The following is a 25,250-nucleotide window of genomic DNA, read 5'->3' on the forward strand; positions in this document are numbered from 1 at the left end:
ATCAGTCAATCAAAACACACTTGAAGCAAAACATGCCTCTTGGTCATGGAGGAAAACCTTCATCTGTTTTCAGCTTTGGTGGCCTTCAGTATTTAATTTCAACAATGATTTTTTTTTCTCATGTTGATTCTCCCCAAATGAAACTGATTACTTTCTTCTTATTTGTCCTTCAATTATACTTTTCCTAATCCAAGATTCCCAACCAGCAAAGTTTTTAGATGAGTGAAAGTGGCCTGACTTCCTATTTTTTAAAATGTTTTCCTTTTTCTGTATGTTCTTGAAACAATATCAGAGAAAGTGTGAGAAATTACATCACAGATAGTTACACAGTGTTTTTAAAAGGAGTGTACTAAGACTTGCCTGATATGCAATTGCTAGCAAAACCCTTAAAAACAGAGGGCTCCATTGTAGTTCTTCATTTACAGTTGCAGTTGCCACAGCAGATTATGATGCTCCAAATAACATTTGTGTTTTTCCTTTAACTGTTTTTTTGATAGACAATATTACATTAGAGTCATGTATAGTGCAAATATTCCAGGTTTTATATTCATACTGTAATAGTAACAGGAGGGAGGGAGTGGCCCATGTTAACAGCGGAAGACTTCATTCACATGGTTCATTTATCTTTCATATATAACCTCTACTTTTCTCTAGGAATCTTATGTTCATCACCACCAACTATTCCCCATGGCAAGCACACAGGAAAATATTTCGAAGATTTCTCCTATGGGACAGCTGTAACATATACGTGTGACAAAGGATATCCCCTTATTGGACATGCCTCTATCTACTGTACTACTAAGGACGGGACAAATGGAGAATGGAGTGGCCGTGTGTATTGTGGAGGTGGGTTTTCATGTTCCAATCCTTGGTTCCTGTGCTGCTCCTCAAGCAAGAACCATTTAATATCAACTGCTAACTGGGACCATTTAAAAATACTCCTGCAAACATTTCCCTGGGGACCCCACACTGACAAACTAGCTACCCCTATTACTCAACCACCCACATTGAACCAATCAGGCCATGACACTGGTGCAGAGTGATTCTGATTCTTTCTCTTCATCTTCTTCTGACATATGTCTCCTTTTCAGTGACGCAGTGTCCATCTCCTCAGATTAAGAATGGAAGGATTGTGGCTGGAATTTCCAGCACCTACAGATATAACCAGAAGGTTACCTTTGACTGCATTGGGGGCTACAAGATGGTTGGCTCCAGAAACATCCATTGCCAAATGGATGGTACGTGGGACCCTCCCGTACCTCTCTGTGAACAGGGTAGGTATGAATCTGGATTTTGAAAATCACAGATTTGGGGTTTTTTGTTTTGTTTTGTTTTGTTTTTAAAACAAAATTAAACACATGTACTAAATTAAATCATTAGCCAGGATTTGTTTAAAACAGAGGCTGATGTATAAGTGAATCAGCCTTGCAGACTGTGCAAAATAGCCATGACTTATTTGGCCAATTCTTGGTTTGTTTTATTCATTTCCCTCACCATATTCGGAATAAATGCAACCAAAAACAGGATTATACCAGAATTCTGTGTTTAGACCCAATGCAAATTATGATAAAGAAATGCAGGATTTGTAAATCAAGAAGAATCAAGAACTTGGATTCTACATTTTTGATAAGAGATAAAGCGTGTCTCAGAATATGTTTCCATATCACACTAATCTAAGACCAAATAAGCCATGCCATGGTTTATTGGTACTTCAAACCCTGCAGTATAATTGATGTAAAAGAAATGCATTGTTTTCCCCTTTCTAAAGAGCTTTAAACTTTGCTCTCAAAGTATGTGTCCATAATATCTCTGGCATTATTTACTATTTTCAGTAGGAAAGACTATAAAGAATCCTACTCTTTTTAATCCCTAATTAACTAATCCCTAATTAGCAGTACCCTGTAATTAAGACTGGAAAAGTTATAGAAAGTAATTGTAGAAAATCAGGCAGAACTAGGAATTATGCAAGTATTCCTATCTATCAAATTGAACATGAAAATAACATGCTCAATGATCATATTAATAATATTAATAGTATTCATAATAGCAACAACTGACAATAACTTTTGATTTGTTTGTTTCTTTGTTTAGGAGGTACTTGTGGCCCTCCTATTGTGTTAGACTGGGCAGATATCGCAGATGAATATAAACAAATTAAGTCTTTTCTTCTGGGTTCAACTGTGAAATATATATGTCATCCCGGTTATGTTAGGAATCCTGAACTGAAGGCCACTGTTACATGTATTGGCAATCAGGTTTGGTCAGAAATTCAAGAATTCTGTCAAAGTGAGTCTTCCTTTATTCTGATCAAACTACAAGATAGGATGGAATGGCGGGTTAATTTAGTATCAAATTGTGTAACTCAACCTTTGGGAATGTATTTTTTGGCTACTAAATACAGAGAGAAACCTTGAATTAATTTTATACATTTTCTGTTCCCTGCAACGTAACACGGTAAAGTAGAATTCCTCCTGTTTTCTACTAGGAAAATCATGTGGACATCCAGGAGAACTGGCGGGTGGCAGATTGCTTGTAACAGATTATCTCTTTGGTTCTACTGTAAATTACCAGTGTGAGGAAGGGTAAGTTTCATGGAATCCAACACAATTCCCAGTGGTATTATTCTTCCTGTTTCTTTCTTCCTCCTTTGAACAGTGTACTGTAAGCAGAAATTGTCTGGTATGAACTCTTCAAGGTGAGGTGGGGGAAATCACACTTTCCTCACCAGTCATTGGGCAAGGCCTGTACCTCAGTGGGGAGGGGGCAGTCCTGGCCAGGTTGAGAGTCCCTTCAACTTGCTGCTGCTTCTTTTGCTGTTGATATAATCTTTTTCAATCTAAGCTTTCTAAAAGAAGATCATCAGCAAAGATTACGAGTAAGCAGAATGAAAAGGAAGGACCACTATCAGGTTCATAGATTGTGTAAATAAATAGTGGAGTTGAACAAATTCTCCCTTTTGATCTGTTCCATCTAGAAAAAATCTGTAGGAAATTTCTCCTTCTGATGTATGATTTTAAAGATAGAATGCCAAAACAAAAGTTAGCAATCATAGAAACTAATTTCTCCTGCAGGCTGTTATTTTGCTATCTAGCAATCTATCTGTCTCTACAGATACACATATGCTGTCCGTCTACACATATGCATACATATAAAGATAGACTGACATCACATGAAGAGAAACGCATGGGATGAATGAATACAAAAATACTTTATGAGGCCCTTAGTCATTTTTATTTCTGCATTTTACTCAGACCTGAAGGCCACTTCAGACCTGAAATGACTCCAAGGAGCTCATTTTGAACTAGAGTAGACAATAGGATGTAGAATGTCCATTTGATTCCAACTAAAGTCTGCATCTTGATGCAGAACATAAAATGATAATACTCTGTTTCTTCTGTCTTAATACAGGTACAGGCTGATTGGCAAGTCTTCCAGAAGGTGTGCACTGTTTGGTGAAACAGTCGCATGGACAGATGAACTTCCTTACTGCCAGAGTAAGAAGCACCGTCTATATAAATAATACATTAAAATACTCCTCTGTTGTTCCTTGCCAACATACATCCAGAGGAAAAAGAATTAAACGACATCAAAGGCAGAACAAAACGCCAGTTGATCTGAGACAAAATGCAGGTCTATCCTAGGATGTTTGAGGGAGAAGGCTTCATGAATGTCAATATCTAAAACAGAACACAATCTCCCACCAATTTCAGTGGTGCAAATCATACCGAAGATAATGAAAACTGCATAAAAGAGTACTTCACACTTAAGCAACATTATATTAAGCTGCAAGGAAGTCATATAGCCGTAATGTTAACTAAGCCATAATATTTATTAGAAAATCTATGGAATCACTTGAGAATTTTAAAACTCCAGTAGGGAGTTTTAGGGCACTTTCGGATGGCACCATTTTCATTCCCAAATCCTTCCAGAGCATTTGGAGATTAACCCACAAGGCATCTTCCCTCCTGCAAGCCTCTGAATACTGAGCTCATAATAACCCGATCAGGGATCTCCCAGCTGATCAATTGGTGTGTGAGGAAAGTGTCATCCACTGCTCCCACCCAACTACTGCTGGTCTTTAAGGAACCCCAAATCATCTCACACCCACTCAGTACAAAAATTTGAAGGATTTGGAACTGGGTGCATGTGTCTGGCAGCAAAGCAAGAAATATATCAGGTCAGCTGCTCAATGCAGTGGATGCTGTGGGATTGGAAAGGTTGAGAAGTGTTTTTGGATTGATGAATTTTTATAGCTAATAGTATACTTGGAGTGGTGAATATCACAAACTTGTTTTGTTTGACAGTAGTCATTAGGGATATTCAGAAGAGGTGCTTTGGAAAGCCAGCTTCTATCAGCACCTTCTGAAAGAAGCCATGCCTTATCCCTGGCTTGCACAAGAAAATATTTCTTTGGGTTTAGGAGGTATTAAAGTGCTGAGGTTTCTTAGGGAGGTTCTGCAAAAAGCAACAAGTGCACCCACAGTCTCTCCAGAATACATTTCCAGTTTGGGTAGCTGCATTTCTCTCTAGTTATCATAATTCCTATCAAAGCTAAACAAAGACCCAAAATGCTCCTTTTGGTGGTTCATCTTCCCCTTCTTTCTAGTTATTCCATGCTTTCCCCCACCAAATATTCCCCATGGCAAACACACTGGAAAATATTTGCAAGATTTCTCCTATGGGACAGCTGTAACATATAAGTGTGAAAAAGAGTATCCCCTTATTGGAAATGCCTCTATTTACTGTACTACTAAGGATGGGATAAATGGAGAATGGAGTGGCTGTGCATATTGTGGAGGTGGGTTTTCATGTTCCAGTGGTTCTTGTATTGCTCCTCAAGCAAGGACCATTTAGTGTCAACTGCTAACCAGGACCATTTAAAAATACTTCTGCAAACATTTCCCTGGGGATCCCACACTGAAAAACTAGCTACCCCTATTCCTTAACCACTCAAACTGAACCAATCAGGCCATGACACTGGTGCAGTGATTTGATTCTTTCTCTTCATCTTCTTCTGACATATGTCTCCTTTTCAGTGATGCAGTGTCCACCTCCTCAGATTAAGAATGGAAGGATTGTGGCTGGAATTTCCAGCACCTACAGATATAACCAGAAGGTTACCTTTGAGTGCATTGGGGGCCACAAGATGGTTGGCTCCAGAGACATCCATTGCCAAGTGGATGGTACGTGGGACCCTCCCGTACCTCTCTGTGAACAGGGTAGGTATGAATCTGGATTTTGAAAATCACAGATTTGGGGTTTTTTGTTTTGTTTTGTTTTTAAAACAAAATGAAACACAAGTACTAAATTAAATCATAAGCCAGGATTTGTTTAAAACAGAGGCTGATGTATAAGTGAATCAGCCTTGCAGACTATGCAAAATAGCCATGACCTGTTTGGCCAATTCTTGATTTGTTTTATTCATTTCCCTCACCATATTCGGGATAAATGCAACCAAAAACAGGATTATACCAGAATTCTGTGTTTAGACCCAATGCAAATTATGATAAACAAATGCAGGATTTGTAAATCAAGAAGAATCAAGATCTTGGATTCTACATTTTTGATAAGAGATAAAGTGTGTCTCAGAATATGTTTCCATATCACATTAATCTAAGACCAAATAAGCCATGCCATGGTTTATTGGTACTTCAAACCCTGCAGTATAATTGATGTAAAGAAATGCATTGTTTTCCCCTTTCTAAAGAGCTTCATGTTCCAATCCTTGGTTCCTGTGCTGCTCCTCAAGCAAGAACCATTTAATATCATCTGCTAACTGGGACCATTTAAAAATACTCCTGCAAACATTTCCCTGGGGACCCCACACTGACAAACTAGCTACCCCTATTCCTCAGCCACCCAAACTGAACCGAGCAGCCCATGACACTGGTGCAGAGTGATTCTGATTCTTTCTCTTCATCTTCTTCTGACATATGTCTCCTTTTCAGTGACGCAGTGTCCATCTCCTCAGATTAAGAATGGAAGGATTGTGGCTGGAATTTCCAGCACCTACAGATATAACCAGACGGTTAGTTTTGAGTGCATTGGGGGCCACAAGATGGCTGGCTCCAGAGAGATCCATTGCCAAGTGGATGGTACGTGGGACCCTCCTGTACCTTTCTGTGAACAGGGTAAGTAATGAATCTGGATTTTCCATTTTTTAAAAATCAATATTCAGAGCTTTGTTCTGTGCTGTTTTAATTTCCTCTACTTTTTTCTTTCTTTTTCCTTTAGAATCACAGTGTCCCTTCCCTCCAAGCATAGCCAATGGAAAACATGATGGCTTGGCTCTGCAAATGTTTATTTCTGAAAGCTCTGTGACTTATTCTTGTGATCTGGGCTATTTGCTTGTTGGAAAGTCATCTATTACCTGCACACTTTCTGGAAACTGGAGCCTTCCCGTGCCTTCCTGTGAAGGTAGGAAAAACTGCAATGTGTACTTTCTGGACTAAGATGGAATATCATTACTTTGTATCAAACATACAGTCTTTTCTTCCAGTTTATTGTTTTTCAAGCACACATTTGAGACCATTTTGAACTCTGGAAAATCATTATCTTCTAGCTCACCAGGGGCTGCTGATGACAACTCCCTTGGTTTGATTTGAGAAAAACGTAGCTCTCAAGTAATAAAGCACTGTCCCTCTCATTCTCAGTCTGTTCCAGATGGTGATCACCAGAGGCAGAGATTACCAAGTTTTGCTTCTAAAAATTACTTATATCATTTCTGTCACAATAGCTACTTGCTTGGTGGGAAGATGTTTCATCGGTTACAGCTTCTGGCAGATCAAGAATGAAGATAATTTCTCTGCTTAGTTATAACGCTTTGCTCTTTTGCAGTGATGCATTGTCCGCCACCCCCAAAAATCACCCACGGGAAGCATTTTGGAGAAGACTTCACATATGGGAAATCAGTAATCTATATTTGCGATGCCGGCTATTCCCCCATTGGAAACTACAGTATCACATGCGTTTGGAACAGCTCAAACTCTGTAAAGTGGAGCGAAGGCCCCAGATGCCAAGGTCCTTTGTCTCTTATTTTTTGCAGATCAGTGGCTCAGTCTGCTCTACTGCCTTTCACGGGGATCGGGGTGGCTCGTAAGGGATGGGCGGTTGATCGCGATGCATCTGGAAGGCAACCGGATGTGGAAGGGTGCTATAAGTGGACTGTGCATATCACCATAGTGATGATCTTTATAGCAGTGCTTATTGCAGGAATATGATAGGGGCAGCACAGACGTCTTGAATGTAATAATTTGGGTGGGATAGGATTTGAGATGCAAACTGACATTGTGGTAATCCATTTGCATTGCTTTTTCTCTGTAGGCTGCCTTGCCCCACAAGGTATCGCCCATGGCAAACACAAGGCTATTTTGGAAGAGTTCCCCTATGGCTCCTCGGTGACTTATCATTGTGATCCGGGCTACTCTCTTATTGGAGTGCCAACCATTTACTGCCAGACTTCTGGAACGTGGGACCAACCTGTCCCTCAGTGTAAACGCAGAGAATGTACGTGAGACCTAGTTGTTAAACTTGCTTTATAGCAATAGTGTAAGTGACATCTGGTGCCAAGGACATGGGCAGCCCCCTGAGGGCTACACTGCCTAGACTTCAGTAAGCGATACTGGCAGCAACTGAGAGCGATGCATGGGCCAATGAATAGAGAACCGTTTCATTGTGTCTGTTGAAAATGCACACTGACAATATGCATGCAAGGCCTGCGTTGTCGCACTCAACTTTGTTTCTTCCAGAAGAGCAGACTTACAAGTGGGGCTTTAGACCATCATTGTTTCATAAGCTGATGAGAGTTTCATTTTACATTTGTGAAACATTCTGGCACATCTTTTTGTTAATCCGTTTGACACTATTTCTTTTGCAGTGCAGAAACCATGCAGTGTAAGAGCCTGAATCAAGCAATGTATTGTTTTTGAAGTTTTTCTTACCTTTATTTTTACACTTCCTGTGCTTGTAAAGTGAATGAAAAATTTGCATTGGATGGAACTGTTGGTTTGGAAATAGCTATCTTCCTCTTTTTGTTTTATATTACTGATGCTTTGGAGGCCATATGCCAAAGACTGCTTGGCTGAAAATGCTCAAAAGCAAAATTGGTATAAGTGTCATTAGGTCAACTTCCCCATGGGAGAAAATGTTTTCCTTAGATATCCAGTGGAGACCTATTGAAAAGACGCTGGTTGTTTTTTAAAATGAAATCAAATAATATTTTGCAAAGAAGTGAATTGAACGTCTCTTCCCCACTATTACCACAAAGATTCTCCTTTCTCTGGGCTTTAGGTGATTTTTCTTTAAACTGAATTTTTACAGTCTGCATATAGGTCATCTGGGAGTAAGAACTAAGGTACATAGGGACAAACAGGATCATGCCTTTTTTGATGAGAAAGATGGCAATAGCAAGTATGCTTGGATGCAAAGTCAGCAGAGCTGTGCACATTTAACACACCATGAGGTGGTAAATCTTGAATAATTACCTTTTGGCAACAAATCTTCCAGTGAGGTATTCAAGAAAGAAATCATGAATGTTCTGGGATATTGAAGGAATGCAGCTCATGGCTGAGGACACAATAATTGCAGCAGGATAATGACATCCTAAGGAAGGTGGTGAAAAGAACAATCATTTCAACAGATAAAATAGAATGTATGATCAATGAAGTTAGTGTGAAACTAGATAAGAGACAGGTGGAGGCCATAACCATGATGCTAGTACCTGAAGACAGTTATCAGTACAATCCTAATGAGCCTATCATGGCACTGTTGAGGAAATTGCTTAAAGAGGCTAAATGAGAGAGGGCCCAGAGAACCAGAAAACTCTAAAATGCTAAAAATAGTTATCGCTATTGCTCAGGGTTATGATTTTTTGTCCCTGAAAGATCAGTAGCCTATACCTCATTTTTTTTTTTTTTTGGCTCCAGTTGAAACTATGTGTAATAGTTTGGTACTGACACCAAATTTTAATGGTAAGTTTTTGATGTCAGAATCACAGTTCAGTCAGAACATAAACTGCTTGATGCCACAATCAACAAATCAAGGCTTCTGCATTGCTGCAATGCTATTTCAGTATGTCACTGATGTACCTTATGCTCCTGAATAAGATAATGTTGATTATACACTATCAAGAGCTGCACTGGATGGTTCCAAAGGAACGAATCAAATTACAATGAGGCATGAGCAATTTACACCATGGAAACTACAGAACTCCTAAGTGAGGTGTTACTCTCTATGCTTCAATCAGAATGAATCCTAGAATTTAAGAGTTGCAAGGTGTCCTTCAGATCATGTACTCTAAAACTATGTTCTTATAATTTAAACTCAATCTTTCTTGTACCATCTTTAGAATAACTCTGCCTTATCTCTTACATGAAGATCTACTAAGCCTCAGGACCTTGCATATCATTTGATGACCAAAAAGGCAGGAACAAACAAGACCCAAGTTGAAAATGGCCCTGCTATTATTTGTTTAGAGAATTATCATTCCTCGAGGAGAAAGATTGACTAACCAAAGCAGTTTGATTTCCTTCCTCCCTTACTCACACACACCCATATGCATGCACAACACATAAGCACATATAGATAACTTTCTTTGCACTGTGATCAAATCAGTGGAAAGTGAAGTTAGAGACACCAGAAAATGTTGAAACTTTTTTTAAATTCTGCATTTTCTGCATTCTTTCATTTTTTTCTCTTTCACCTTTGCAATGCTCTATACCTCCAACAATTGCTAATCGGAAATACATTGTTCAGGGATCAGAAGATTTTACTGCTGGGTGTTTGTGCAGTACGGTTGTGAGCCTGGATACAACCTTATAGGAGACTCAAGGTATTTTTGTACAGATTCTGGGTCTTGGAACTCCTCAACACTAAACTGTAAATGTGGGTCTTATTCAGGCTTGCAGTTTACTTTGTAAGGTTGAGATCATACTCAATCTGCTATGCTGCAAAGACAGTTGTTTAGCATTCTAGCAGAGCAGCATAACGAATGGTTTCCTACTGGTGAGAAGTCTCACCTTATCTCACATCCTGTCCCTGGGATTTTCCCATTCATCCTGCAACCAATGCACCTTAGCCACGATTGTTTCATCCTTTCACAGAAATGAGAGGGGTGGCTTTGCCACACACTGAGTACAGTTGCTGAGTTTTTTTCTCTTTATGTGAAAACAAATGAAGTAAGGACAGGAGTGGAAATAGAGTGCTGGCTGGAGATAAAAATGTTTCAGTTTGCGATCGATGCACTGGATGGTTTTTCTATCCTTTCTTTGTCCTCCAAAGGCTTAGGGAGTCATGGTGAGGACTCTCTTAAGGTGGCACAAAACTGCCGCAGAGGTAAGAGAGGCAAAAATTGGTTGGAGAGAGCAATTCAAATATTATATTGATTATGCGAGAGTTAAAGCTGATAAGACAGGACCAACAATTTTCAGGCCAGACAGAACTCTTACATTGTAGTTGAAGTAGTAGTTTTATTTGGTGTACACTATAACTAAGCAAAATACAAGTAAATCAAAATGATTACAATTTAAACCAATGTCACAATAAAATAGTATAATAATTGATGTTTGACATTTCCTAATACAATATATTCAATATAAACATTTCCTAATGCTTGGAAAACTTTAGTATAAATCCAAAGTGAGTAATGAGAGATCAGGTTTACCAGCTTCAAAAAGGTCCTGCACAAAGAAGCATCTTAAGGGCTATTGAACTTCTAGAGACTGTGCTCCAGGCGTAACTCAAGGGTGAGTCTAATGGTGACATTCTCTTTTCCTCAGTAGCCACAAGCTGTGTAACTCCAGGAATTCATAATGGAAAAATAAGATCTCAAGAAGTAATTAAATCCATAGTAACAGTTACATTTGAATGTAATCCTGGCTATATCCTGAAAGGGAACCGTACGATTCACTGCCAGCCTGACAACACATGGGACTCTCCAGTACCAATCTGTGTCTGGGGTATGTACTACTACTACTTGCATTTCTCTGTCAGCGGGAGAAGCACTATTGTAATTTATTTTGAGCTTATTAAGACAGTAATCGGTATGAACTGAAGAGTAAAGCCCACCAACAAACCAAACGTTCCTTCTTTATATCCTCTATGAAATTAATCTCATTATAAAATATCAGGCTTTACGGGTTCAGAAGTTCACACCCAGCTTGATAACTGTTGCTTTAGGATAACTGTTGCATGGCCATAACAATGAATGTATCTATTATCTGAGAGAAAACTGGGGAATGAGTCCATTGGCACTACATACGCTTGCAGAACTCGCCTCTGTAAATCTGCAGTGCAGAAATTGTTCTAGCTCCCAGCATCATGAAAGATGCTAGAAAATCAGAGCCAAAAACTGTGCACAGTGGTTAAACAAAGAGTGAAGTTTCATGTTGGGCAGAAAGGGAGGAGAAGCGTAGCTTGGACCTAAAGTAGCAAGTTCTGAATTTATAACTGAGTGGACAGAATCGTGAGACAGAAATCTCAAGGGCAGAGCACGTTTACTGACTAGCCTAGATGAATATTACCTATATGGTTCTACCTCATTACATATGCAATTGATATAAAAGAGGAATAACTTCTTCGTCTTTTCAGAACTGGTGAACTTCAGCTGCCTATCAACTAGGGTTTTCCCATTTTCTCTTGCACTGTCAGCAATGAGAGTTTAATTAGAAAATATATGTGTAGAAATTTATCATTACATTTATCATTTGACTTATTTACAAGTTTTCTATCTATCCCTGATTTAAAAAAAAAAACACAAGAAAATTTATGGGAGGAAAAGGAAAGCAAAAATACTTACTTTTTTACAAATGCAGACTCTAAGTAAACCATAGAATGAGATATGATAAAAAGGAAAGGAGAAGACATCTAAAACAATGTGAACATAATACTTAAATTTAATCAAGCAGATCACACTGGAGTCATAGATGCTAAAATTGGAAACGAAAGAAATCAAACAAACAGAACGGAATATCAGTAACCAATCTGTAGGCTCTAAAGCATGATATTATTTACTGTGCATTTTTGAGGTGGGCTAGAGTATACCAAAAAAACATGTTGGCCATGATAGAGATGTCATCGGACTTGAATAAATGAATTATACTAAATAAGCACACCAGAGATAATTTCTGGATGCCTGTAGATTTGTTGGGCTAGGAGAATCCTTTGGAAGGAATACTTTGCATGGACTCCTGCCTGCTGCTAACCATTTTCTCCTAAGGATATGCACATCACTGAGAGATAAGCAGTGACTGTTTGAAGATCAGTGGTGCTTTTGTATCTTTTCAGAGGTTGAGTGCAAGGCACCTCCAAATATCCAAAATGGGGCTCACAGCAACCAGGAAGTAGCAGTATTCAAAAGTGGAATGTGTGTGAAATACAGATGTAACCTTGGCTACACTCTAATTGGAGATGCTACTATTCATTGCACAGACTCTGGCACGTGGACCTTTCCTGTCCCTCACTGTGAAAGTAATTTTTTTTTTAATTCATTGCCGCTTGTAACAACTTCTGCAGGACTTATAGCATAGAAAGTGGCCTTTGGGTGTTGGATTTGGACATGTAAGATGCAGGTTAAAAACTCTCATGAGCCTCGCTAAGTTACTTTGAATGAGATACTGCCAGGGTTCCTGCACTGTGCTAAGCCTAAATGTGGTTTGTTTTCACTTTGTGTATTGGTGAATTCAACCAGTGGGAATTGTAAACTAGGCTTTGTGGCTTAATATTATAGGTGAACCAGTTTCATATAAGCCATGTCAACAAAGCATGGCTTAACACAAACCTAACCTACTGTATTGGGCTGCAGTAATGAAAAAAATATGGGAGGCAATATCACACGAGGTGCCTTGTGCTCCTTGGAGAAGTGGAGAGTTCAACTTGTACTAAATGGCATTTAATTGCAGCTTTCCACTAAGTATCATATCAAAACAGTATTCTGAATGTTCTCCTCTGTGTTCCTTTTTTCTTTCTTTTTCCTTTAGAATCACAGTGTCCCTTCCCTCCAAGCATAGCCAATGGAAAACATGATGGCTTGGCTCTGCAGATGTTTGCTTCTGAAAGCTCTGTGACTTATTCTTGTGATCTGGGCTATTTGCTTGTTGGAAAGTCATCTATTACCTGCACACCTTCTGGAAACTGGAGCCTTCCTGTGCCTTCCTGTGAAGGTAGGAAAAACTGCAATGTGTACTTTCTGGACTAAGATGGAATATCATTACTTTGTATCAAACATACAGTCTTTTCTTCCAGTTTATTGTTTTTCAAGCACACATTTGAGACCATTTTGAACTCTGGAAAATCATTATCTTCTAGCTCACCAGGGGCTGCTGATGACAACTCCCTTGGTTTGATTTGAGAAAAACGTAGCTCTCAAGTAATAAAGCACTGTCCCTCTCATTCTCAGTCTGTTCCAGATGGTGATCACCAGAGGCAGAGATTACCAAGTTTTGCTTCTGAAAATTACTTATATCATTTCTGTCACAATAGCTACTTGCTTGGTGGGAAGATGTTTCATCGGTTACAGCTTCTGGCAGATCAAGAATGAAGATAATTTCTCTGCTTAGTTATAACGCTTTGCTCTTTTGCAGTGATGCATTGTCCGCCACCCCCAAAAATCACCCACGGGAAGCATTTTGGAGAAGACTTCACATATGGGAAATCAGTAATCTATATTTGCGATGCCGGCTATTCCCCCATTGGAAACTACAGTATCACATGTGTTTGGAACAGCTCAAACTCTGTAAAGTGGAGCGAAGGCCCCAGATGCCAAGGTCCTTTGTCTCTTATTTTTTGCAGATCAGTGGCTCAGTCTGCTCTACTGCCTTTTACGGGGATCGGGGTGGCTCGTAAGGGATGGGCGCTTGATCCCGATGCATCTGGAAAGCAACCGGATGTGGAAGGGTGCCATAAGTGGACTGTGCATATAATCATAGTGATGATCTTTATAGCAGTGCTTATTGCAGGAATATGATAGGGGCAGCACAGACGTCTTGAATGTAATAATTTGGGTGGGATAGGATTTGAGATGCAAACTGACATTGTGGTAATCCATTTGCATTGCTTTTTCTCTGTAGGCTGCCTTGCCCCACAAGGTATCGCCCATGGCAAACACAAGGCTATTTTGGAAGAGTTCCCCTATGGCTCCTCGGTGACTTATCATTGTGATCCGGGCTACTCTCTTATTGGAGCGCCAACCATTTACTGCCAGACTTCTGGAACGTGGGACCAACCTGTCCCTCAGTGTAAACGCAGAGAATGTACGTGAGACCTAGTTGTTAAACTTGCTTTATAGCAATAGTGTAAGTGACATCTGGTGCCAAGGACATGGGCAGCCCCCTGAGGGCTACACTGCCTAGACTTCAGTAAGCGATACTGGCAGCAACTGAGAGCGATGCATGGGCCAATGAATAGAGAACCGTTTCATTGTGTCTGTTGAAAATGCACACTGACAATATGCATGCAAGGCCTGCGTTGTCGCACTCAACTTTGTTTCTTCCAGAAGAGCAGACTTACAAGTGGGGCTTTAGACCATCATTGTTTCATAAGCTGATGAGAGTTTCATTTTACATTTGTGAAACATTCTGGCACATCTTTTTGTTAATCCGTTTGACACTATTTCTTTTGCAGTGCAGAAACCATGGAAATGGTTTTTTTTTTTTTTTAATGGAAACCCATCACACAATTTGCTACCTGGCCTTTTAAAAAATATTTAGCATTCTTGAATGTTTGATTTCTTCTTCTTTTGTTTAGATATGGCAGCTACCGAACTCTCAGATGATTCCCGGATAACCAAGGATGGGAATAATCAAATAAAAAAAATAACTAGATCATTCAGAAAAAACACAACACCCTCAGAAATCAACAAAATAACCACCAACGGCTTGGCAACCACCTTAACCCCAGGTCTCAGAGCAAAGCCAGATGTTCAAAGACTTCCGGAACAACTGAATGATGGGAACCAGACAGAACACCAGAAGGATGCTCTTCCAGAGGGCAGACGTTGTAATGGAGAAGGTGCGTTCCCTGGGTCCCGATTAGAAATACAGGGGGAAGAACTGCATTCTTATTTATTGATTATATTTCTATACTACCATATTTCTCAATATTTCCTGTAGCCTGGCCTGTGGTAAGGAATGCTAGTGATTATAACTTAGGAACAATTGGAGGGCCACAGGGTTTCTACCACAAGGGACACCTTTTTTTGTATCTGTGATGGCTTACTCCTAAGTAAGGGACTCTTTATGAAATATGAAATTATGTATCAATTACATATGCACTTCAACTTGAGTATGTGGGAATGGTGTGGTGGGTGGTTATTTCTTACCATCCATGCTAGCTACACAGATGATTATTCTAAATCATCGGGTAACAAAATGTTTGCAAGAAAACAACCAAGCTCAGAGAACCCCAAGGACTCTACAGTTCAACACTGAGCTACATATATTCGCTTCTATTGTTTCCTGCCTAGGATAATTTTTGATAGCATGTGAGATAAATTATGCTCCTCTAAAACTCTGATGACCAGACTACAAGCTAGTTAGTGGCTTAGTCATAGTTTTTCTCCTCCCAGAAATTTAGTAGCATTAGTGCAATTAGTGGCAAAAAAATCTCATTTGGGGGAGGCAAAAGATTGTCTGTGAAGGTGTGGGTAAAAATTAAAATGAAAATAAATTAACTTTCCTATTTTCTGTTAGACTTCTTTAACAAAAAAACCCAAAAGTATACTTTTGCTCTACCATTGTGAATGATATTGCTGCATTCCTGCCAATCTCCCTACAGCTCTCTTGGGTTGAAAAGGAAAGCGTGGCTCCTTGCAAAGACTGTGTGCCCCTAGTCAAGGTAGTTCATACGTACCTGATATGCCTTTTCATCAACTTTGGTTTTCAGTGGTCGGCTGCACCCTCCCACAACTTTCTGACAGCGAGAAGGCAGAAACAGAAACTATGATTCAGATTGGAGCTAATGTGACTCTGGAATGTGAAAATGGTTATGACAGGAATGGTACTTCTCCTATTCGATCTCAGCAGATGGGATTGGATGCTCCCGTGCCAGTTTGTTCAGCAAGTAAACAAAGTAAGTTGGAAATAAGGCTCTAAGGAATTGAGAGATAATTTGAATGTTATAGAAAGTTTGTATTGTTTGTAGAACCTTTCAAAAATATTTTCAAGAGCTGGTAGATTCAATTCCCCTTTTGTTGATAGATTTTAACTCTTGTTTTGCTTCTTTCTTCAGGCTCCTACAATTTTACTACGGTTTTTGGTAAGTAATTTCTAGAACCTCCCATCAAATCTTTGCGTGAAGAAAGGCACAGCATTGTGGACACGACATGAACACTGGTTAGGATTGGCCACTGTGTACTAGCCAAATATCTACCATGTTCTTCAACTGTCTTTGCCAGATGAGTCCATATAATGAGTCAGGGTGAATATGTAGCCAAAGGAAGTCAAGAAAGGAAAAGAAGATGTTGCTGTGCATATGATAACAGCAAAGTTGACAAAGGAACTTGACATAAGAAAAAAGAAAAGCTAAAAAAATATTTCTCAAATAGTCTAGTGAGGACTGAATAAGTTCAGTTCCACAGAATGCTGAGTGTTGTACAAATAACTTTATCTCCCAATTATGAGCTTTCCTTGTTTTCTTACAACTTTTGCCTTTTCTGTGGCCAGCAAAAATAATCAAGTGGGAAAAGTGGAATCTCTGCCCAGAGGCAGCCCACTCTCATTTCTTTACTCCACTGCATGTAAATATGAATAGAAGGCTCATATTCCAGGCAATATCTTTCTTTAGTGAGAGCTGAATGGCATTGATTTACACTAACTCCCACCCCCTTGCCATAGCAATGCCTCTATTCCCCAAAGATAGACAGAAACTTTAAAATCTTCAAAGGTGAGTAATGTGAAGCAACACAGATCCCCCATTAAAGGAGAGTTTTGTGTCCCTGTACCTTCTTCTTATCTCCTCAAAAAGGAATGTGTTTAATATTTTTAGTATGTTTTTATTCCACCCTGGTTCCAAGCAGTCCAGAAAGGCATTAATTGTTCTGGCTGTCTGGGGCAAGTATATTTAATACAATTATGAATTTTTCATTGTGGTCCTCAGTAGTTTTATTCTGGATTCTATAGAATGCAATGAAACTTTCAGGTTGAATAATGCACCTTATGATAGGTCCATTTTCATAGCATTTTTAATATCAGATACTTTTACTGCTTTTTTTCCCCTTGGGTATTAGTCCATTTATTTTGGAACGTTATTTGTGGCACTGTAATCTTTGCTTTTAGAGAAAAACATAACTGAATAAAGAAAATAAATATTTATTTGGCTTTAATAGGTTCTCTGACCGGTATCCTATTGCTCTTCCTGGTTTTTGGTGGTGTGATATGGATTATGCTGTTGAAAAAGAAAGAACGGTGAGGACTTTATTCATTTACATTCATTATTTATACTGCAGTGGTAGTGATGATTTGTGATAAATATTCTATCAAATATCAATATGGAACATGTGCACCGAGAGAAATACAGTGATTTTGTGAGGAAAAGGTTTTTGCCTTTCTCATCAGCGGCCCTCTACCAATTCTCATGCCCGTTTTGAGCTTAGCCTTGGTAAAACTCACCCATTTCCTTAATAAGAACGGTCCATTAATTCACAGGAAGTCTCATCTGTCCATTTCAAACAGTGCATCTAAATGTATTTTTAAGTCCTGTACTGATCTGCTTCATCTTTTCAATTACATGTTCTCCCTATTACTTCAGCAAATATACCTGTGAACCCAAAAAAAGATATAGGAGTGTTGTTAGTTATGAAGATCCCCCACTCTAAGAAGAAAACTTTGTCTTCACAGCTACAGGTAATAATTGCATTGAAAGATTAGTATTTTAAAATGAAAATGCATTATTTGTATAAAAGAATGTCACTGTGAATCAGGTGTTTTAAAATAATTTACAGCACATATATAATTTGGGAATGGGCACATTATTGTGCAGTGACTCCTTTGTTAGGTAAATTTCTTTGTACCTGCTCTAGCTTTCAATCTGTTAGAAAACTAGGCAAGGTTAGTTCTGCATTTTTCGCTTGCAAGTGATTTTAGATTTTTTTTTAATCCCGTCTTTATTTTTATAAATAACTCAAAGCAGTGAACATTCCTAATACTCCTTCCTCCTCCTCTTTTCCCCACAACCACCACCCTGTGAGGTGAGTGGGGCTGAGAGAGATGACAGGCCCAAAGTCATCCAGTCAGCTTTCATTCCACTACCTTCCTTTTAATTTATCTTTATGTTGCCTATAAATTGCTTTTTTAGTTACTGAAATTCTTGTTCTAGTTCAACGGAATGTCGTCATTTCTTTTTCATAGGACAAAATATTAATCTTAAGTGGCAGCTTCCTCTGAGGAAGCCAATAAAGATTAGCAACAAATATCACATAGATATTAATGGTTGTGCTATGAGAAGCACATTATTATGCAGTGACTGTTAGGTTAATTTCTTTGTACCTGCTTTAGCTTTCCATTGTCAACGTAAGTGAGAAAACTCAGGTTAGTTTCGTATTTTTCCCTTAGAAGCGATTCCTCTTTCTTCCTTGTAATTCACCATTATATTGCATATAAACTGCCTGCTTTTTATAGTTACTGAATTTCTTGTTCTAGTTCAATGAAATGTTGCTATTTCTTTTTCACAGGACAAAATATTAATCTTTAGTGTCAACTTCTTTTGAGCAAGCTAGGAACATTAGGAAAAAAATCATGCTGACACAGATGGTTGTGCTATGAGAAGTGATGATGAATGTATAATATACTCCTGGAAAATAAATACAAAGCAGATTCAGTGATATGACATACCCATGATTTTGATGCTAAAACAAAGACCCATAAATGTTTTATTACTCTGTACTTCACCCAGGGTCTTCACCGAGGCCTTTGACAAGAGAGAATGAGACCCCTCACTTCATTGTGCTTGCCATCTTTTATCTTTATTTTTTTATGTTTTATTGATTGTATTGTAATTTCTTTGATTGTTGTAAGCTGCCCAGAGTAGTTGAGAGTCGGGGGGCATACAAGTTTAATAAATTATATTACCCATTCATATTCCATATTCATTAAGGAGCAAATACATCCTCAACCATGTTGTCCAAGCTAAGGTTATAGGTTATACAATAAATACAAACTCAATTTATCTTCTAGAAATAATTATTAAAACAATTCTAAAGTTACCCTAGGTCTAGTCAGAAAAAGCATTTCCAAACAATAATAAATCAGTATTACTCGTATTTGTCTCTGGGTTTTCTTGGGGACCTTTGGGGAAAAAGAAAGGCAGAGATTAGGTTATGAGTATGGGCACCACTTTGAAGTGACATCAGTGAAGACAGGACCTTGAGAAAGGACTGCTGAAAATCATTCTGCCAGTCCTTCGTACCATTCAGTCCATTGGAACAGCAATAGAAGCAGGTAGGAAATTCAGACTCCTACATCGAGTTGCTAATCTCTCCCATAACGCTTGCTGATTAAAGAGTACCTACAGTACAGTAGCGGCATTCAAGTTTGGTGGTCTCAAAACAGAAGCAGCCTCGCCGGCCGTTTTGCTTCTGCGACTGGACGTACCAACCAGAGCAATTTAACCTTTCCTACCTCTGAACCAGAGTGCCTACACGTTCTCAAAATGTCCAACATCTCTGACCTCCACGCAGAGGCAAACTGGAAGTTACGCTCGCAGCGAACCTTTGTAGACCTTCGGACCTCAGTCGCACGGACCAAGTTCCATCCGCAATCTACTTCTTTCCGCAGGGGCAGCTCACCGCCGCCCACCCCCCGGCCGAGAACCCTAAGCGGAGCCTTCAACCATCCTCTGCTTGCGGGGATCGCGCGCACTTTTGGCGTCTCCCTGCGTCGACCTAGCGCCGACGCTGGCCAGGAAATGGTGGCGAGAGGCGGATCCGACTTTCTTGCAAGCGCGGCGGCAGCTTTGACTCTCGCAGCGGCCGCAGCGCACGCGCTCGGGCCCTGGAACTCCCCTCGCCCCTCCCCTCCCCTCCGCGCACCGGGTCTCAACGCTTCTTCGTCCTCCTGCGCGCTGAGCCATGTCGCGACGACGCCCTTCGCGGCTCCTCGCGATCCTGGCGCTGGCAGCACTGACTCTGACTCTGGCCTGGCCAGGTGGGTAGGAGGCGCTTCTCCCTACACGGCGGCTCCGCCTGTCTGCCCCTCCGGGCTCTGGCTTCCATCCTCCCCCGCGTCCTTTCCCGCCTCCGCGGGAGGAGATGCTGCGTCTCGTCTCCGCCCGCCCACCCGCCTGTCGCGGCCTGCTAGGGCAGAGCCGGATCGGAATTTCGCACTGCGCTCTTTGGGTCGAAAGACTGAGAGCCGGGCGCGTCCCTCCTGGAGGCGGGCCTGAGAAAGGGCTTCCGCTTCTGGAGGAAGAGCCTGGGGCGGACGAGGCCCAGGGCGCAAAAGCAAAGGCCCTCTCGGCGAGAGTTTTTCAGAGGGATGGGGCCCCCTCCCGTTGGAGGTGCAAATATACCGGCGCTGACTCTAACGGCAGGGGCCACGGGGTGTGGATAGAGAGTTTAAACCAGTGTTTCTCAACCTTGGGATCTTTAAGATGTGTGGACGTGAACTCCCAGAATTCCCCAGCGTGGCTGGGAGTTGATGTCCACACTTCTTAAAGTTGCCAAGGTTGAGAAACACTGGTTTAAAACTTCTTTGCCTGTAAGATTGTTAATTGTAACACTGAAGACCTTCCTTTTCCTCAGGGTTTTAGGGGAGTGAATTTGAAGCCAGACCCAGATTTTAAAAGGTTTCTTAAACGATTTTAATACTTGGATTGTATGGATATTTTCAGTATACTACTGTAAGCCTTCTTGGCTTGCTTGAGTAGGCAGCATACAAATAAAGGCAAATAGATAAATTGAGGTGGCTTCCTTCTGCCAGACATACATGCGCAGAGTACTTGCTCTTTGAGCCTTCACCTGGCTAGCTGTAATTAGCCAAATGTGAGGCTTTTTTCCCCCTACTCTGATTATAAAACCTGCTTCACTGATCATAGCTCATGTCAGATTCCTGCTCTTAGGAACACATGTGCACATGCTTGCACACACACACACACACTTTAGCTTCCAAAATCTTGAAACCTGGATTGGGCCTGGTTAGAACTTGGAAGAGGAAAGCATGTGTAGGTTGAAACCAAGGTGGCGCCACCAGTAATATCCATCCTGTCAGACTCCCTCTCCCTTTGAGGGAAGCCAAGGATTAAACCTATTTTGTTCCTGACCATTCTGTAAAAAATGAGTGGAACTCCTTCCCCTCCCTTGTCCTGTCATGTTGGTGGCAGTGTCTGGGAATAGTGTCATAGATGTGGTCTCAGACAAAAGAGGAGCTTGCTCAATTAGAGTGATGAAAGCCTGCACTAATTTAATTTGGCAGAATAAAGGTATTGTGGAGAATCAGGCCCTGGGCCAGAAATGTTTGCGCCTCAGAAGGAATCAGCCTCAGGACTCAGTCCAGGGGAATGTCCTGGAGCAAATTTTACTGTCTTGAACAAGATTATGGAAAAGATTTCAAAGCTCAGAGGCATTGGTTTTCCTCTTGTTCTGCATCATCAACTTCAGAATGCTTCTAATCTTGCGGCAAGGAGGGAGTGAAAGAGAAGAATATACACAACTAGAGCTTATTGAGAAATGAAATGCAGGAGAGAGAAAATTGTTTCTAAGATGATAAAGATGACAACAAGAGGACATACTCTGCATCTTTATCAATGACTGATCTGAGGAAGCCAATAAAGATTAGCAACAAATATCACATAGATATTAATGGTTGTGCTATGAGAAGCACATTATTATGCAGTGACTGTTAGGTTAATTTCTTTGTACCTGCTTTAGCTTTCCATTGTCAATGTAAGTTAGAAAACTCAGGTTAGCATAGGAATCCTTGGCATTTTATTAGCCATTTTTTTGCAGTCTCTGACTCGAAAAGGGTCAAGCTTCAATGGAAGAATTTGAGGGGGCTGTGAAAGACTATTAACACTGATGGGTAACCAGCTTTGATATAAAATTAGCAGAAGCAATTTGATTGCCTCCACACTTGCAGACAAAGAAACTCAAGGAATACAATACTCAACAGGGGTCTGTTTTTTTAAATGTCCAGTGTTGATCTAAAGATTCCATTTCTAGTGGAATTTGCTGAAGTGATAAAGAAATGCTGACCATACTAAATATAAGGCTTTTCCCTCTCTGGCTAAAAAATTGTAGCTTCTCTGCAAAGACTTGGGATTCTTTTCACTGTTCAACCTGTAGGAGGAAGCAAGGGTCTTCTAGATCCTATATAGATGGTCAGGCAGGTAGAACATTAAAATGGGTTTACAAAGCGGCAGCCTTCGGCATTAGAACCTGGGCAATCACCTTTGTAATCTCTAGAGCTATGAATTTGGGGGCATTTAAGGTGTTGGAGTTGTCTTTAGATTTTAAGTACCATAAAGGAGGCATTCAGTAAATTTATTGAAACAGCTAAATTGATCGGTGATTCAACTTCAGACAGTCTTCAGTTTTCAGTCTGGTTTAAGGCAGCTGGAGTACTAGTGTGCTAAGATTTATGGTTGAGACGTTAGCAAGTCAATCGTCAGTCTAGAACTAATCTGACAGTCCAGCTCTTTGTAAGAAGGAATTTGGGGTGATGAATTTGATGCAATGGTGGTAGACAGTAAACATTAAAAGAAGTACTTATCAGCAACAGAGAGAAACAGATATTGCAGAAAATACTTGGCTTCCTTTTGACTAGAGAGCAACATTTCAACTTTTCTTATGCTGGAGGCGGTCATGGAATTGGTGACTGGAGACTTTAGTAATGACAGCACATATTCTCTAGCAGCAGAAAGAGGTAAACTCAGAGAAGAATAGTCACTAAATGACACCATAATCTCCCAGATTTGTAGTGTTGTGGAAAAATTATTCCTTTAGCCAATTAAAGAATACCAACAAATACAGAGACGCTTTACTAAAGCTTCTTAACAGTGGCTATTGGAACTGTCCTGCAAAAACAGATGCCTACATCTTGAAAAACACAATGTTTTATTATCTCTTACACATACCATACATAATGCATACAGACTTGGAAAGTTGCATTACATACCTATTGGCTAAGGTATTCATATTTTGATAGATGAAATGCAGGCAGGAATATCTATATTCATGTTAGAATAAATGGAATGCAAGAGTTTAGAAAGAGCTATGGACATGGTGGCGCAGCGGCTTAATGACGCTGAAAGTTGCTGGCCAGAAATGGCCGATGCTTCAGCAGTTCAAGTCTAGCCTTCGCATTAACAGGGTGAGCTTCTGTTTCCTCCCCAGTTCCTGTCAACCCAACAGTTCGAAAACTCACGTGAGTAGATAAATGGGTACTCTCACTCTGGTGGGTGGAAAAATGCTGGCGGCGCCTTGCAAAAGGAGTTGGGAGCAGTTGCTGGTAAGTGCGAAAAACCATGCTCGCCTGAAAAGGGCACGAAGCAATGGAAACCCCGCCTCCTGCGCTCACCAGCTGGGCTCTGCTCTAGGAAGGAGGCACTGGCGAACCACTTCCGAAACACTTTGACTTGAAAACTGCAAGGACTCGTCCAAGCAGTCACTGCAGAGTCGGTAACGACTGAGTGCAGATTATATATATATATATAAAGTTGTCTTTATCTCTAACTTCTTTGTTGTTTATATTGTTTATATGGCTTAACAATAATTGTGCTAATCTATTTTTCTACAATAGTAGATGGCTCCAAAGATTTTGAACCACTTGGGATCAGATCTGCAGAGAAAAGTACAGATCTGCATAAAACAGGTGAGATAGAAATGGTCAGAGGAGGATATTCTAGTTCGGTTCCTTCCATCATCTGTTTTCAAAAATTGGAGAAACACTTCAGAATGTTGGAAATAGGCTCTCTATGGGACATACAGGTAATAGAACAGGTTTTCAGCTCTAGAAAGGTTTGCCAGCCTATTTTCCATCCTGTTCCTAGTTAAAAAGAAAAATAATCAAGCACTGAACTTTGCTATTTTCAGTAATTTGTATGCTCAGTTCAGGAGAACAATATATCATATTGTAACAGGGTAGGGGAGATTTTTCCATTTTTTACTATTGATTTTTCCTTTTGTAGCTTCTAATATAATTACATTTTCATCTCCCTGTCTGGAATATTTATGGTATTCTGATTCTCCATTTAGTTTTGAATGCTCTTTCTTATGGTTGTAGTATGTTTTTCACAAGGAGAATTTTAAACTTATGTATTTTATTATTACTGGCCATTATTTGGAGATGACTGAACTATTAATAAATTGGCTGGTGTGGGTCTTCCGGGCTATGTGGCCGTGTTCTTGAGGTTTTGTTTCCTAATGTTTCGCCAGCACCTGTGACCGGCATCTTCAGAGTGCAGGAGCACAGACAGGAGCAGTTCTCTCTGTGCCCAGGATGAGGTGACCCTTTTGTGGGTATTTATAGAGATCTGAGGGGGGGGGGAAAGGGGTGATTGGGGGTGTGTGTGGGGGGTTGAGTTACTGAGTGGCTGCTTGTTTTGGTGTCAGCATCTGTGTGTATCTTCCTGTGGATTAGGCAGGGTTTTTTCTTCTATTGAAATGTTAACGAGGGGCTGCTGGGGTGATTAGCAAGTTCATTGTGTGAACTGTTCACATGTCCTGGTGGTTGAGCTGAGTTCGTTGACCTTTTGCAGGCTGTATTTTTCAGGATTGGTAGCCAGGTTTTGTTGATTTTTAGACTCTCCTCTTTTTTATTGAAACTGTGCTGGTGTTTGTGAATCTCAATGGCTTCCAACGGTATAGCCTGGTATAGTGGCTGTTGGTGTTGTCCAGTATCTCTGTGTTTTCAAATAGGATTTTGTGTCCAGTGTGCCTGAGAGCATGTTCAGCTACTGCAGATTTTTCTGGTTGCTGTAGTCTGCAGTGCCTTTCGTGTTCTTTTATCCTGGTATGGATGCTGCGTTTTGTGGTCCCGATGTATACTTGCCCACAACTGCATGGTATGCGGTATACTCCTGCGGCGGTGAGGGGATCCCTTTTGTCTTTTGCTGATTTTAGCACTTCTTGTACTTTTCTGGTGGGTCTGAAGATTGTTTGGAAATTGTGTTTTTCCATCAGTTTTCCCATGCGGTCTGTGACCCCTTTGATATAGGGCAGAAATACTTTGTTGGTGGGTGGCTGTTTTTCTTCTTCAGTCGCATGTTGCTTTCTTGGTTTGATGGCTCTTTTTATTTCATTTTTGGAGTAGTCATTCGCTTGTAGG

General features: G+C 40.3%; 2 protein-coding genes and 1 long non-coding RNA gene across 12 annotated transcripts in view; 2 read left to right on the forward strand and 1 right to left on the reverse strand.

Moving 5' to 3' along the window:
• Positions 1-18,772, forward strand: part of LOC103059413 (complement receptor type 2) — a 35,158-nt gene extending 16,386 nt beyond the window's left edge. The window contains exons 12-32 of the mRNA XM_088154585.1: positions 655-846; positions 1,092-1,274; positions 2,092-2,286; positions 2,486-2,582; positions 3,409-3,494; positions 5,037-5,219; positions 5,949-6,131; positions 6,235-6,417; positions 6,838-7,020; positions 7,324-7,506; positions 10,776-10,955; positions 12,283-12,465; positions 12,975-13,157; positions 13,578-13,760; positions 14,064-14,246; positions 14,740-15,003; positions 15,877-16,062; positions 16,222-16,248; positions 17,318-17,396; positions 17,740-17,834; positions 18,662-18,772. Coding sequence (XP_088010711.1) covers positions 655-846; positions 1,092-1,274; positions 2,092-2,286; positions 2,486-2,582; positions 3,409-3,494; positions 5,037-5,219; positions 5,949-6,131; positions 6,235-6,417; positions 6,838-7,020; positions 7,324-7,506; positions 10,776-10,955; positions 12,283-12,465; positions 12,975-13,157; positions 13,578-13,760; positions 14,064-14,246; positions 14,740-15,003; positions 15,877-16,062; positions 16,222-16,248; positions 17,318-17,396; positions 17,740-17,806 — 3,203 coding nt within the window. The 3' untranslated portion in view covers positions 17,807-17,834; positions 18,662-18,772. The remainder of the gene's footprint in view (positions 1-654; positions 847-1,091; positions 1,275-2,091; positions 2,287-2,485; positions 2,583-3,408; positions 3,495-5,036; positions 5,220-5,948; positions 6,132-6,234; positions 6,418-6,837; positions 7,021-7,323; positions 7,507-10,775; positions 10,956-12,282; positions 12,466-12,974; positions 13,158-13,577; positions 13,761-14,063; positions 14,247-14,739; positions 15,004-15,876; positions 16,063-16,221; positions 16,249-17,317; positions 17,397-17,739; positions 17,835-18,661) is intronic.
• Positions 16,624-20,022, reverse strand: LOC112540550 (uncharacterized). 2 transcript variants are annotated; one of them, XR_003084633.2, is made up of 4 exons: positions 19,608-20,022; positions 18,477-18,780; positions 17,601-17,748; positions 16,624-17,376 (listed from the first exon to the last, which is right to left on the reverse strand). It is a non-coding gene; the product is annotated as an uncharacterized LOC112540550 (long non-coding RNA). The 2 variants fall into 2 exon arrangements; XR_003084632.2 differs by lacking the exon at positions 18,477-18,780.
• Positions 19,998-25,250, forward strand: part of LOC103058931 (C4b-binding protein alpha chain) — a 42,186-nt gene continuing 36,933 nt past the window's right edge. For 8 of the 9 annotated variants that reach the window (XM_088154578.1, XM_088154579.1, XM_088154576.1 and 5 more), the window contains exons 1-2: positions 20,018-20,132; positions 23,724-23,795. In XM_088154578.1, the coding sequence (XP_088010704.1) occupies positions 20,057-20,132; positions 23,724-23,795 (148 nt within the window). In that variant the 5' untranslated portion in view covers positions 20,018-20,056. Of the gene's footprint in view, positions 20,133-23,723; positions 23,796-25,250 lie in introns of all 9 variants that reach the window. The other variant, XM_088154582.1, reaches the window with a different exon arrangement.

The sequence above is a fragment of the Python bivittatus genome, unplaced genomic scaffold (genome assembly GCF_059951505.1).
Source record: "Python bivittatus isolate LINGU-HERP-01145 unplaced genomic scaffold, Pbiv_v1 ctg000700_np1212, whole genome shotgun sequence".
Classification (NCBI taxonomy): Eukaryota; Metazoa; Chordata; class Lepidosauria; order Squamata; family Pythonidae; genus Python; species Python bivittatus.